At 35.1% G+C, this 13,394-nt stretch overlaps 1 protein-coding gene across 4 annotated transcripts in view; it reads left to right on the top strand.

Moving 5' to 3' along the window:
- Positions 1–13,394, top strand: part of Elp4 (elongator acetyltransferase complex subunit 4) — a 243,539-nt gene that overhangs the window by 103,919 nt on the left and 126,226 nt on the right. For 3 of the 4 annotated variants that reach the window (XM_029555164.1, XM_029555157.1, XM_008851331.3), the window contains exons 8-9: positions 2,012–2,120; positions 4,897–5,003. The exons of the other annotated variant lie outside the window; for it this stretch is intronic. In XM_029555164.1, coding sequence (XP_029411024.1) covers positions 2,012–2,120; positions 4,897–5,003 — 216 coding nt within the window. The remainder of the gene's footprint in view (positions 1–2,011; positions 2,121–4,896; positions 5,004–13,394) is intronic. 4 annotated transcript variants of the gene reach the window in all.

Here is a 13,394-nt window from a genome sequence, read left to right on the forward strand (position 1 = left end):
TTACAGTCTTTTAATGACTTATTAATTAATAGTAAGGTTAAATGAAAGTAGTAACTAAACAATATCAGATTAGTCGTTTAAATACACAGCACTTTTCATATATACTGCTAGAACGAAAATCAGTCCCATCTTTGAACCCTACAGTTCTAGTAACCATACAACTGAGAAAGCCCTTGAAGAGATCCCTGAAACCTTGAGTAGGTGAATTCTAACAAATACTGAATTTAACCACTTCATATTATTCAGGTACAAAGACCCAGTCTTTTATTTATAGACAAAAGTAAATCTGACCTTTTTGTTAAGAAATACTGTCAGGAGCCTTTATAAGAGCTTGCTCATCTGAGGGTCCGAGACACGAGTGCTCTGCTCAGTTGAATTTATACTAAAAATGAAATGATAAGAGCCTGCTGGTTATTATCCAAGATCCGTCCTGATGGGGGAACCACATGGTTTTTCTTCATCTCCCACTTGTTCTCACCCTTTACTACCAACACAGCCACACCCCACCCCCACCCCAACATTGTTCAGTACTCAGCACAATGAATCATTTTCAAGTTGACTCACTGTGAACTGTCTCCCAGCTGTTGGAATGTCTGGCAGACATTTTTGTTTGGGTGAAGAATAACTGGCTGAAACCCAACCTGGATGAGTTTGATATAATGGTCTTTGGCTAAAGAAATATTGAGAGGAACATGTTTACAGCCTCTGAGCCCCTGTCATTCCTGGAGTACTACCATCCCCTGTGGCAGCACAATGAAATTGGGGAATTGATCTGGATTATTTTCTCACCATCGACTGAAGAATTATCTTAGAAAAACATAGCCATTTCCAAATTATGTACTTATTCTTTACTTACTATACCCATCCAATCGAATGTTTTCAAAACAATTTTAAAAGGTACTCTCACTTGCCCTCTTTAAGACCATCAATTAAAATTCTGTATACAGGGGTTTCAAGTACTGCCTGAGATGTGACTTGACCAATCATTTCAGCAGAGTGTACTTTGTACTTTATTCTGAATCAGGTAGCATCAACCTGCCCTCTTTTACTTTTTATTCTTATGCAGTCTTTCTAAAAGGACTTAAGAGACAGAAGAACATCAGTACACTGAGTAGTCAGTCAGCTGTTAGAAAATGAAAATCTTTGGTTATATGTGGCCTCTAACAGAAGACACAGCATCTAATGGGCCAGCTTTCTTGACTGTTTTACATTTCCCATCCATTTCTTCAAAGACTTGTTTTTAAATGGTAGGTATTACTAGTATATAAAAGGAGAGTTTCAAAATTCCTAAATTTTACAAAAGTTTTACTATTTAACAGCTGTGGAACCATATACTTGGAACTATATTAATGTTTTAATCTAGCACAATGGCATTCTCAAGATGCATTGTTTAGCAGTGTTTCAGTTCATCTCAAGTTGTGTTGGGAAAGGAAATATAGGCTATTGGTCAAGTGCTAGTCATCTCTTCTTTCCCTTTATTGTTACTGTAGAGCCAAATGGCAGCATCTGGAATGGGAACTCTGAAGACTCCAGAGCCAGCCATGTCACAGACTCTTAGCTGGACCCTTCCATATTTCTAATATGTCGCAAAGCACCTCAGCTGTTCCAGGGCTGAGACCCAGTCCCAGCTGACAGGCAGCAGTGGGACTCTTGCCTTCTACTTTGTATAGTGTTGTCTACTCTTCTGAATCCCATTGTCTGACAGGTTCTCCGATGGACAAGGGGTAAAGTAACTTGAAAAATAATAATGTATAAGAATAAATGGACCTTACCCCTAGGTCAAATGTCTACCAATTTTTGCCTTCCCATCGTCTCTTTAAATTAGCGTAATATACCATGTGGATCAGACTTTTCAAACAAGAGCGTATTTTATTTAGTTTTCAAAATCCAGTAGCTTTAACTTTTATTTATTTATGTGTATTGTTTCTACTACAATTCATCAAGATGGCATAGTGGTCTGTAGAAAGTTTTATTCTAAATTTAACATGAATGTTCCATTTCTGTTTTACAGAATAAAGCAATTACTACTCGAGTGAGAAATCTGTCAGATATAGTAGTTGGTCTGGAATCTTTTATTGGTTCTGAGAGAGAAACAAACCCATTATTTAAGGATTTTCATGGTAAGCATAGTGTTTATCATGAAAGGAACATAACCTGACTTTTTGTCGCATACATCAAAGTATCCTCCTAGCTGGAATATCTAGAATATCTGCTATGAAGTAGTATGAATTTATTCCATCACACACCAGTTAAGCATTTTTCATTCCTAGTTAATATTACATTTCAACCAATCATCAAACTACACTCTGAAAACTGTTTGAAAGGCATCAAATCCAAGGTCTAGAACATGCCTTAGATAGACATTTTGTTGTACCAGTGGTTTAAAGTGTTTAAGAAATCAGCCATACTTATGAGCCATATTAAAAATAAATACAATACAAATGCTCCTAATTTCAAAAACCAAAATGTGAAAGGCATCTGATCCAAAGCACACTGAATAAGCTTAGCAACATTTTGTATAAAGTATAGAAAGTTTGTACTTTATTAAGCTTGCTGTATTGAAGGTGCATACTAGACTGAGATGTAGTTCAGTATAGAGCATTTGCACAAAAAGAAAAAGGCCTTGGGTTTGATCCCCCACATCACCTTAAAAAATAATAATGATGAAAAGTAAAAAATTTTAAAAGGAGGTGTACTGACTCATTGCTACCCTCATATAAGCCCAACTGAATTGATTGGACATTTTACTACATTACATTTTTTTCAGATTTTATTTTGTTGTTTTTGATGTTAGGGCCTTGTATATCTAAGTATAGACTCTATCACTGAAGAATATTACCATCTCCTATTTTTTTAAGCTTTTGAAATTACTTTAGTCATTCGAAAGATAGTTAATAAAGTTTTTTTTTCGCAGAGCTGTTTGAATAGTAAAAGTTTAATAGTTCTGTGTATCTTGGGCCTCAACTCAATTTAAAATGTAGTAAATAACAAATTTTAACTATGTATATATTCTAAATATGTTATTACTCTTTATTTTGAAATAACTATATTTTGATAACAATTTCCAGACTAAATATTCACAAGCTTGCTTAAAGTTTGCTACTTTTGTGATGAGACAGTTATTTTGTTTGTTGAAATAACAAGAGTCTGTATTTTTTTAAAGTATTAAACATAATAAATTACATTTTATAATTGCCCAGTGCTTTGAGGAGTCAGACTTTAGAAAATAATGTAATATCATAAGCTAACAAGTTTTTATAAGCTACAAAATACAAGTAGTGAACCACAGCTACTATTAGTGTGCCTCTTGATTGTTTATCTGGGTAAATGTGCATATGTTATATGCCCAGGTTAACCCTATTTCAGATTCATTTAATACATCCTTTTCACTGTGATATGAAAAGACCTAAGACAATATGAGTATTTTTAAATGTATTGTTATTTTTGTTTTCCTTTAAAACAGTTCAATTTAGATCTTACCTTAATAAATTATATTGTCATTTTTAAATTTTTGCTTACAAACAGTAAAAATTATGCTTTATATTCTAAAAATATTATTTTAAAACATTTCAAAGGTTGAAAGACTATGATTCTTTGTGCCAAAATCTCTGAACTGATAAATTATCTCCATAGCTTTCGATTATTCGAAAACTTTCTGTTAATAAGAAGGACCTGATGATAAAATGATTAGTGAATTCTTTAAGACCTCCTGACTTAATAATCACCTAACAAGCGCATGTACTATAAGGATAAAATGAGAAATGTACAAATAAAAATATGATGTGCTTATTTCTAATTGGCGTATTTTACTAAATAAGTATGTATCAGATTTTTTAATTGGTAAGAACTGTTTTCTTAATAGCATTTTTGACTTTTTAACTTTAAAAAAGTGTAGTAGGAATTTTTATGTTAGTGAATGACTTTTGAAGTTGTTTTTAACAGTTAAATACCTAGAGGTTTACACTTTAAAGCTAAAACTCAAACATAAATTAGTAAGCATTCAAACACAAAACTTGCAGTAGAGATGCAATTCTGTAAACAATATTTATTCAGATCTGAAATTTGCCACCTCTTACCCCATGTTCAGGGATCAGTGTCCCTGAAACCGTATTTTTAAGTATGAGCTGAGTCAGGCAAAGAGATGCACTGAAGAACTTGCATGTCTCCATCTGTGGGAAATGACCCCTAGTTTAGTCAGAAACTATACAAAAGCCATCCAGTGCCCTTGTCAGAAAAAATTAGCAAGTGTTTCTGCTGACAAGCAGCCCCAATTTCTCAGTCTGCCTAGCACTGTTGCAGAGCTTATAACATCTACGTAAAGGTCTAACATGCCATAAAAATGAGTGTCTCTGGTTGGCATACAGATTAATGTTTGCTCCTAGCTTATGCTCTGAAATGTGCTTTTCTTTGGTACTTTGTTCAAGTCATTAATAAGGCATAAAATGAAATACTTTTCTATTAGTGTTTTGCTGGTCATCAGTAACCTGAAAGCTTTTTTTTGCTGGCTGCTTATTGGTGCATTTAATAAAATAAAGATCACTCAGTGGTGCTGTGGGCAGCATGCAAGGTGATAGCCATATTTGCTTACTGTAAATACGAGAGAAAATCATACACAAACTGGCTGTCGTTTTGACAAGTATTAAGATCCCTTTTTACATCTGTACTTCTGTACCAAAGTGCAATTAGTTTTCCTTGCTCAAGGATTTCTGTTTATCTTATTCTGCTTGATTGCTTGAATATAATCACACCATTTGCTCCATTGCTCCTGGTAGTAAGCTCCAGTTTTAAAAGGGGAGGATGCTTGTGTGTAAATTTACAGTATTCTGATGTAAGACTTTAATTTATGCCTCTGATGACAGCATTTAAATATTTTTCTTTTAATTTCCTTTTCATGAGGTTTGATCCATATACGACAGATTCCTCGCCTTAATAACTTGACTTGTGATGAATCAGATGTCAAAGACTTAGCTTTTAAGTTAAAAAGGAAACTATTCACCATTGAGGTAAGAGAATTTTTATGTTTTAGTAAACTGTCTTGAAGTAAAGGGTATCCTCCCCATCTCCCCCCAACTTTTCACTCTAAGAAAACATCTAGGACATGTTTCAGTCTAAATATTAGGTACTCTGGGTGGAATAGTAATTTTTTACTATATTTTTCTTTCGTTTTAATATTGTATTATTATTTTGATATAGCAAAAAGTGTTTTGAATATCCATTAAAAGTAAGCTCTGAACTCAAATGATAAATATGGCATGCATATTTCCAAGGCTTTCAGAAGCATATTTAATTAAATGTTAATGAGCTGTGCTTAGAGTGTGAAACGGGAATGCTGCCCACAGCTGTATGTACCCAAGAGAAGTTTCTTGCCTGCTTTCTAAAGGTAGTTTTCGTTACTTATGGGGGAAATTAATTTTTTAAAATTTAAAAATGCTGAATTAGACAAAAAAAAGTATGATTTACATTAATGGCTATAAGTAGATTTTGTACACTTAGACTTTGTGTGACCTTTATGCAGGCAGCGATGACAGAAAGGAGCAGTATGAAAGAGTTCAGCTTAATGTTGCTAAAGAGCAAATGAATGTGGAGCTATTAAGCAATTACAGTTGATATATTTATGAATGAAGTAAGTGTTGAGAGAGAGAGAGATGGCTTTCGGGTGGTATGATAGTTAGCGGTGGAGTTGGTGCAATTTTTTTTTTTTTTTTAGCACAGACATAAAACAGCCAAACTGCCTTGACAAACCATTTTGTTTAATCTCTTTTCAAGTGAAAAGCTCTTAAGCAGGCCACTTGTCTTAACTGTTTGAAACCATAAAAAGAGAGAATTACCACCAATAAATTAGCATATTTTTAACTTCATCACCAAATGATGGTCAATGTGGCTTGGCACCGCTTTGGTGTTTGGGACTTCACCCTTAAGTGACCACTTTGGCCCTTTTTTGACCCTCTGCCCTCTTTAAGCTGGCCAGTTGATAAGGTAACTTAATGGTTCTCTCTGTTTTTCTCTTTCCCTTCACATTTGCAAGTAGCACTAACTTATAAATCATTGTAAGGGCCCTATCCAGTGACAAATTAATGTGCCCTCCTCCTAATTAATGGTCATCAATGTCCTTAATTATCTAATCCTATTGAGAGCAGTTAATAGTTAATCAGGCAGCCAGTTCTTCAGGCAGGTCATCCCTGCAGGATCCTAGAAGTTTCTCATCTGGGGATACTCCCTTCAAAAGCCACTTAAAGCCCAAAGAGGGTGTGTAGAAATAGAGGTTCTTGAGCTAATTTGCTTTAGTTCTCAAAAGAAACCATTGAAATGGAACCCTGACACTGTAATTGTTCAAACATTGTTTCAACTTTTCTGATAGTGTACTGAGTAATTTGCTGTCATATTGCTTAAAACATTTAGAGAGATAGATTATAATTTTTATTGCATGCTTGTATTTTTTTATTTTAAATTATTTAATAACTACATACTTAGAAGAAGCATTTCATTACATCAGCATTGACATATTCAATAACAATTTTCTGAGCTAGGATGCATATTTTTAAGTTGAATTTATATTTCAAATGAAATGTGTGAAGTTTTCTTCCCTTCTATGTGGTGTGCTTCTTTAAAGTCAGTATTCTTGCAGCCAAGCCCAGGGTATCATTTCTATTACATACAAATTAAGCAAGGGGGATTCCTTAATGAAGAAAAAAAAATCATTTTGCTCAAAAAAGTAGTGTAGTAGTATGAATCCTGTTTATGAGCTCTCTCTCTTTTCCACTCTGTCTTAGGGGACATGGGACAGGAGAGGGACCTACATGATGTCAGGTGGGCCCTCGCCTTTGAATAGCTATAGGTTCTACTAGAGACTTCATTTTGCCACTGCAGCCACTAAGAGATTTTTTATTAACCACATGGGCTGCTACCCATTTTCCCCCTCCTTGCAACTTCACAAAACTAAGAGAATTGGTCACCCTGTGGTTTGGAAGCAGTATTTGAAAATGAAACAGAAATAAAGTCATTTTTTAAAGAAGTTAATATTCAGACAATCAAATCCTTTGTCTTCTTGGTTTAACCTAATCAGTAAGGATTTGAGGGGTTGTTAAATAAAAATGCAAGTGGGAGGGTGCCATCTGGGAAGTGGGTATATAGTTGAATAAGATGGTGTGGGATGTTCTGTGTGATATATATACACAAAAAAAATAAAATTTTAAAAAATGAATTATATTTGAGGAGGAAGCATAAAAATTCATGTCATGTTAATTAGTAGAGGTGATAAACATTACCATTGAAATCTACCCGATGACTTTATAGACATACACTGGCACCAAGGATCCGAGTGCAACCGATTATGACTAGTAATAATCAGATACAGATTAGAGACGCAGGCACCAATATCTCAATGTTATTAGCAAAAACAATGAGTCTTTCTCTAAGAAACAGTATATTTTAAAATGAAATGGAGATCTTTTTTAAAAGTTAAAAACTCATTCAATTTTCTGTCTTACAGGGCTTATACTGAGTTCAATATTGTATAAATGTATTAACTCAACTGTGAACCTAGAAACTTCCACCCACCTGTGAAAGAGATGCACTCTTGCTCTGGAGTATTATGCTGTCATATTTACTAAATATGTGGCTCAAAACATAAATTACAAAGCAAACCTAATGGAAGTACATAAATGTTTTTAATAGTGTAACACTTTTTTAAAAATAAAATGTGAACTATACTTGTCTGAAAAGTCCAAGACTATAATATTCCAGGCATTGAATCAGAATGTTACTTTCAGAAGCAAAATGTAGCTTCACAAGTAAAACAGAAATAACTTTTCTGATTCCATGCAGGCCAAGTTATTACATATTGGAATTTTCTGTCAGTCATATGGGTTTCAAAAGAGGAATGAATGGAGACAAAGAGCAAAAGAAATGGGGGTTAGAATATGTTTTTAAAAGTATATTTAGCCACTGGCCTTTTTACATTGGAAAACTAATTCTTTCCTAACAATTTACCAAGGGCCTCTAACAAGTAGAGCAACTGTAGAATTTTCTAACTTTGAGTGACTTGAAGAAGACAAAACAATATTTTTTCCTTCTTGGAGTACATATTGGTTATTGTCTCATTCAAGAGAAAGCATTAATCATAATAAATTATTATGATTGCCTATAACTATAAAGCTCCATAAATTAGCCCCTGTACAAAAACCATAGCAGAATCCTATCTGAAGCAGGGACACTGAAATCCTAGGTGATGACATGGAGTCCTAAGTAGCTATCCACTACACTCTCAGCAGGTATGAAATATATGCTGGAATTTATGCTGCATGCAGAAATCATAAATGCAATTTTTAAAATTGCCGAAGATGTATAGCTATAAATATTACATAGCTCCACAGTATTTATAACTCTGGTATGTGGCCTCACTACTGAACTGAAATAACAGCATAAACATAGGTTCTTTTCAGTTTTTGCTGTTTTGTTTTTCTTTGATAATGTTGATATTATCGTTAACCAGTTTTTTCTTTATAATTATAACATATAGGCAAGTAGATTTGGTAAGATTTGATATGTAGCTGCATTTAATTTGATGACATCACAGAAACACTGTTTTCACTTAAAATTAATATTATTTTGATTTTGTATTTTCCACGTTCACTTTTTCCTGTTGTAATTTTCTAACAAATAGTAATACAGTATTACATTAGTTGCAGCATCTATAAAATTATTACAAAAAATTTCCTCCTTATTGGACAGTTTTGTATCTTGAAGAATCAGTGTTTCTAAGTTCAAATCAGAAAATATAGTAACCAAGTCATGTCAAAGTTTATAGAAGACACATCCTGTAACTACAAAGTTTCAGTGACTAGGTTTGGAAGGAAAGTTGTGCAACCTTGAACTGGTCTACCATCATGGTTATCATAAGTAAATATTGAGAGCAGAATGTGTCAAAATAAATGACACTTATTCAGGATTATCTTAGGATACTTTGCACCCAGTTCAGAATATAGCCCCTTATTATCCAGTCACCAAGAATTTTTTTCTCACAAAATAATTGACCAATCATTATAAAGTAGCTGTTCTTGATGTACTTAATAGATTCATTCTTAACTATTAAGATCAGAATTATATATGCTATTGGTATAAATTAGCTTAATAATAATGTGATAATATAACTTGATACAGCCCCCATAGAATTAATTATCTGAAATGTTTTCATTTTGGAAAGCATAAATTCTCCCAGGCTACTAGTTACTGTGATAGTGTTTAACATTTTGGGTTATTTCATTGTACCCATAGTTGTGTATTTACTCTCCACATTTATTATCTATTAGCATTTCAAATTTTATAATGAGAAGTAGGAGAGTGAAATATATTTAATATATCCTGAGAAGAGGAGAAAGAGGGTTAACTTGCTTGTCATTTTTGTCACTGAAATAAAAGAATAGAATCATAAATGTCTAGCATGGAAGCCTTTTTAAATTGTCATAGGCCATATAGTCTAATGTATCTTTCTGATAACAGTGTCCTCCATAAGTGTTAGTTGCTATTGAAATTGGTTTTTATTCATAGGTATACTGCAGATAGCAAAAATAAAACATTGAATATAGGTGCATACTTATTTAAGTGAAATGATTTGTCAAAAGTACACCTGGGGCAGGGAGGTGGCTCAGTGGTTAAGGTACTTGCTGCACAAGCAAACTCAGCACAAACATAAGAGCCATATATAGCTGAGCATGCCTTGTAACACCAACCCTGAGAGGGCAGAGACAGGCAGGTCCTTGGAATCACTGGCCAGCCAGTCTAACCAAAACGATGAGGTCCAGGTTCAGTGAGAGAACTTGTCTCAAAAAATAAGATGGGGAAGGATTGAGGAAGATACTTGACAATAACATCTGGCGTCATGCACAGGTGAACACATACACATGCACACACACACAAACACACACACACATGGAGAAATTAACATTGTAACAATGGAATATAATTTTTATAAGTTCTCTTTTTATGTATTTAATGTATCAGTATATTGGTATACCCATATTTTCACTTAATTCCCAAGTGAAGTAAGCATACAGCGTACAGCAGTGTCACAGATTCTCAGAATCTCCAGAAGTTGGTTTAATTATACATACACACACATGCACACACACACATACACACACACACACACACACACACATCTATTTCACATTGCCATAGTGAACCTGTCAAAAATGCATACCACCTTAAGGGGAGCATAGTTGTGAGACTGTCTAATCCTATTTCTTCCCACTTTGGAATCTTAATTAGAAGAGATAAGGGAGGGGGAAAAAAAACATCATTTAACTAAATTATTGTCGTGAATTTGTAGCAAAAGGTATAATCTTCAATTGGGCCAATTAGTGAACTCCACAGTTAGCTATGCTGCAGTGAACAATTTGATGAGATCTGACACCATCCTAGTTCCCACTGTTGTTTTGCCAGGTATGATGGTCAGACTTCAAAGAGCCTGAGGCATCAGCAGGGCAAGGTTTGGAAGCCAGCTTAGGTCTGGTAGTTAATCTCTCTGCTAAAACCTCAGCAGCTCTCACACAAAACAAGCTTACACGACAATCATGTGGTGTTAGAGTTGAGTCATGCCAATTTTTCTTTGATTTTTTGATGATTGACCAAAGATGGCTACATGACTTAGACACATGCTAAAAGTACACTGATTAGGTATTTTCCCAAAATATTTGAAGTATTTTTTAGCTTCCTATATAAATGTTGTAAAAGCTTATTCCTTTTGATAAGATCTTACAGTGAAAAGGTGCTATGTCAGGGAATAAAGGCGATTTGTTCCTGCAGCCTGAATTCCAAACTTTTCACTTAGGCTTCATCTAAGTTTGTCTTTACATTAATAGTTCTTAAAGTAGCATGTAAAAGGAAATTGTTTCTAAGTGGTAAGCTTTTTAAAATCTATTAAGCATGTTGAAAGAAAAAAGAAAAAAAAAAACATTTTTCCCTTAGTCATTTATGTTCAATGACAGTTTTTCTGAAATTTCTTTATAATTGTTTTCCACTTAATGTTGAGTAAAGTGCCCTTTGCAGGATGTGGTTTCATAAGTGTTCTGTTCTCTGCATTCTGATTTGTTGAAATGTTGCAGTAAAAGTGACATGTTTCCATTCTGAGAAAAGCCTAAGGCTGCTTTAGTATTATTCCGAATGATTGAAACTGCCATCTTGCTGACTCTCCCTGGGGCTGCATGAGGCCTGCTTGCTTTTGTGTTCATTTCACATGCTTCCTGTGAGTTTGCCTGGCAGAACAGCGTTGCTTCACTTGGCAAGGAAAAGTCTGTTTGCATTTGCCTCTTAGGTGTCCTTAAGTCTCTGGTAGTTACCAATACCTAGGTCATTAAATTTGTAGTTACGTACAGCAAGTGAATCCTAGTTTTGAAAAATATAATATCTTTATTGTAAATAACTTTTGAATAAAACTCTTCAATTTATAAATTCAGCCTAGGATCTGTTGTTTCATATTGCAGATTTTGTCTATTGGCAGTACTGGATCAAAACCAGGCCCTTGCACATGCAAGGCAAGCACTGTGCCACTGAGCTCCATCCCCGGTCCTTTGTCCTATTTTTATACTCAGTCATGACTATATTTTATGCAGGAAATTTGAGCATGATGCATTTGGTGGTTTTGCAAAGCCAAAGTCAGATATTTCTAATCTTGCTAGCACTCTTCAGTCCATGAGTCCCTCTTGCACCTGTGGTGTGGTTACCTCAACTGTGAGACCAAGATAGTACAAACAACATTGAGTATTCTGTGGTTTGGCACCAGGAAAATTATATTGTAGTACTTTCAGGATTTTCTTAAAGCCTTCATAGAACTTCTGTAGAATATTTATCCAGTTTACACAATAGTCTCTGAAATACTTCCTCCCACAATGTGTCATTTATATGTCAAAGGAAGGCAGAAAAAAAGGATAGCAAATCACAGCTGTCCTATTTCCTTTCCTTAAGTGTATTTTTAAATTTCTAAAAGATAAGAACATATATTCTACTAGTGTACCCTCCAATGCACTTCAGATATTCATGCTTAATAAATATGGTTATCTGTGAGCGTGTTGCGGCATGGCAAAATTGGTGAATTCTCTGTACCAAACTTCCCTAGTGTAGCCACTGCCTTGGCATCTTTGCACAGCAAATGTCAAAAGTGTTCATGGATCCAGTCTTTTCAAAACTTTGATTATGGGCTAACCATTTTATTCTCCCTTGAAAAAATTCACTGAGCTGGGCATGATAGTGCATGGCTTTAATCACGGCACTCAGGAAGCTGGGGCAGGCAGATCTCTGTGACTTTGAGGCTGGCCTCTACTTAATGAGTTCCAGGCCAGCTGGGGCTACAGGGAGACTCTGTCTTAAAAATACCAAAAAATTCATGGGCCTGTGGGAAATATTAAGTTATTTGCAATCAAGTAGCCTATTTTACTTTTTGGTGTAACATATATGTTACTGTAATTGCTCATCAGTTCATTTGTTAATTTCTTCAACTTCACCTCTAAAAAATTAACTTAGAGGAGAGTCAACAGAGAGGAATCATTTCCTCCATGCATCCAAGCGAAGCCAGCCATGGTTGAGCCCGACCTTTGACTTATCTTCACATAGGCAGAACTGGTAAAAGAAAGGAGCCAGGGGCTCCTCCCAAGCCCATGTGACCCCTGAGGGACAGATCCTCAAACGACCTTAAGAGTAAAAATAAATTGGTTTATCTGGGCCAACTGTATGGCCTTAAACACCCAAAAGGAAAGTATAAGCAAAGATTAAAGGGGCCATTATAATTTTTTAAGAGTCCATATGCATAGCTAAAGGCTACATAACAAGCAACAATGCCAGATAGGCGATACCTTCTTTTGAGTTGTTGGCCAAAGTGGCCAAAGAGACTCCCAGATAGTAACCCAGCATAGAACTGGGAAAATGAACAGCAGACCCCAATCTTATCTAAAGGAATATTGACAACTGATTGCTGTTAGATGAGGAACAGCTGACCTTCCTAAAACAAAGACCTCTAGTCTAGGTTGACTAGATTCATCAGATGGACAAGTAGTGGGGAATAGCTGGGTATGCCGACAACTCAGCAGACAGTAGCAGGGATATCAGAGTATAAAGGCTCTAGTGGGGCAGGGGAGGCTATCAGAGGGTGCCATCTGGGAAGTGGGTGTATAGTTGAATAAGATAGTTTGGGATGTTCTGTGTGATACACACACACACACACACAAAATCAACAAATTTTTAAAAATGTATTATATTTGAGGAGGAAGCATGGAAATTTACGTCATGTTAATTAGTAGAGGTCATAAACATTACCATTGAAATCTACCCGATGACTTTATAGACATACACAGGCGCCAAGGATCCAAGTGCAACCGATTATGACTAGTAATAATCAGATACAT

The sequence above is a fragment of the Nannospalax galili genome, unplaced genomic scaffold, assembly GCF_000622305.1.
Source record: "Nannospalax galili isolate Female #2095 unplaced genomic scaffold, S.galili_v1.0 scaffold11, whole genome shotgun sequence".
Taxonomy (NCBI): domain Eukaryota; kingdom Metazoa; phylum Chordata; class Mammalia; order Rodentia; family Spalacidae; genus Nannospalax; species Nannospalax galili.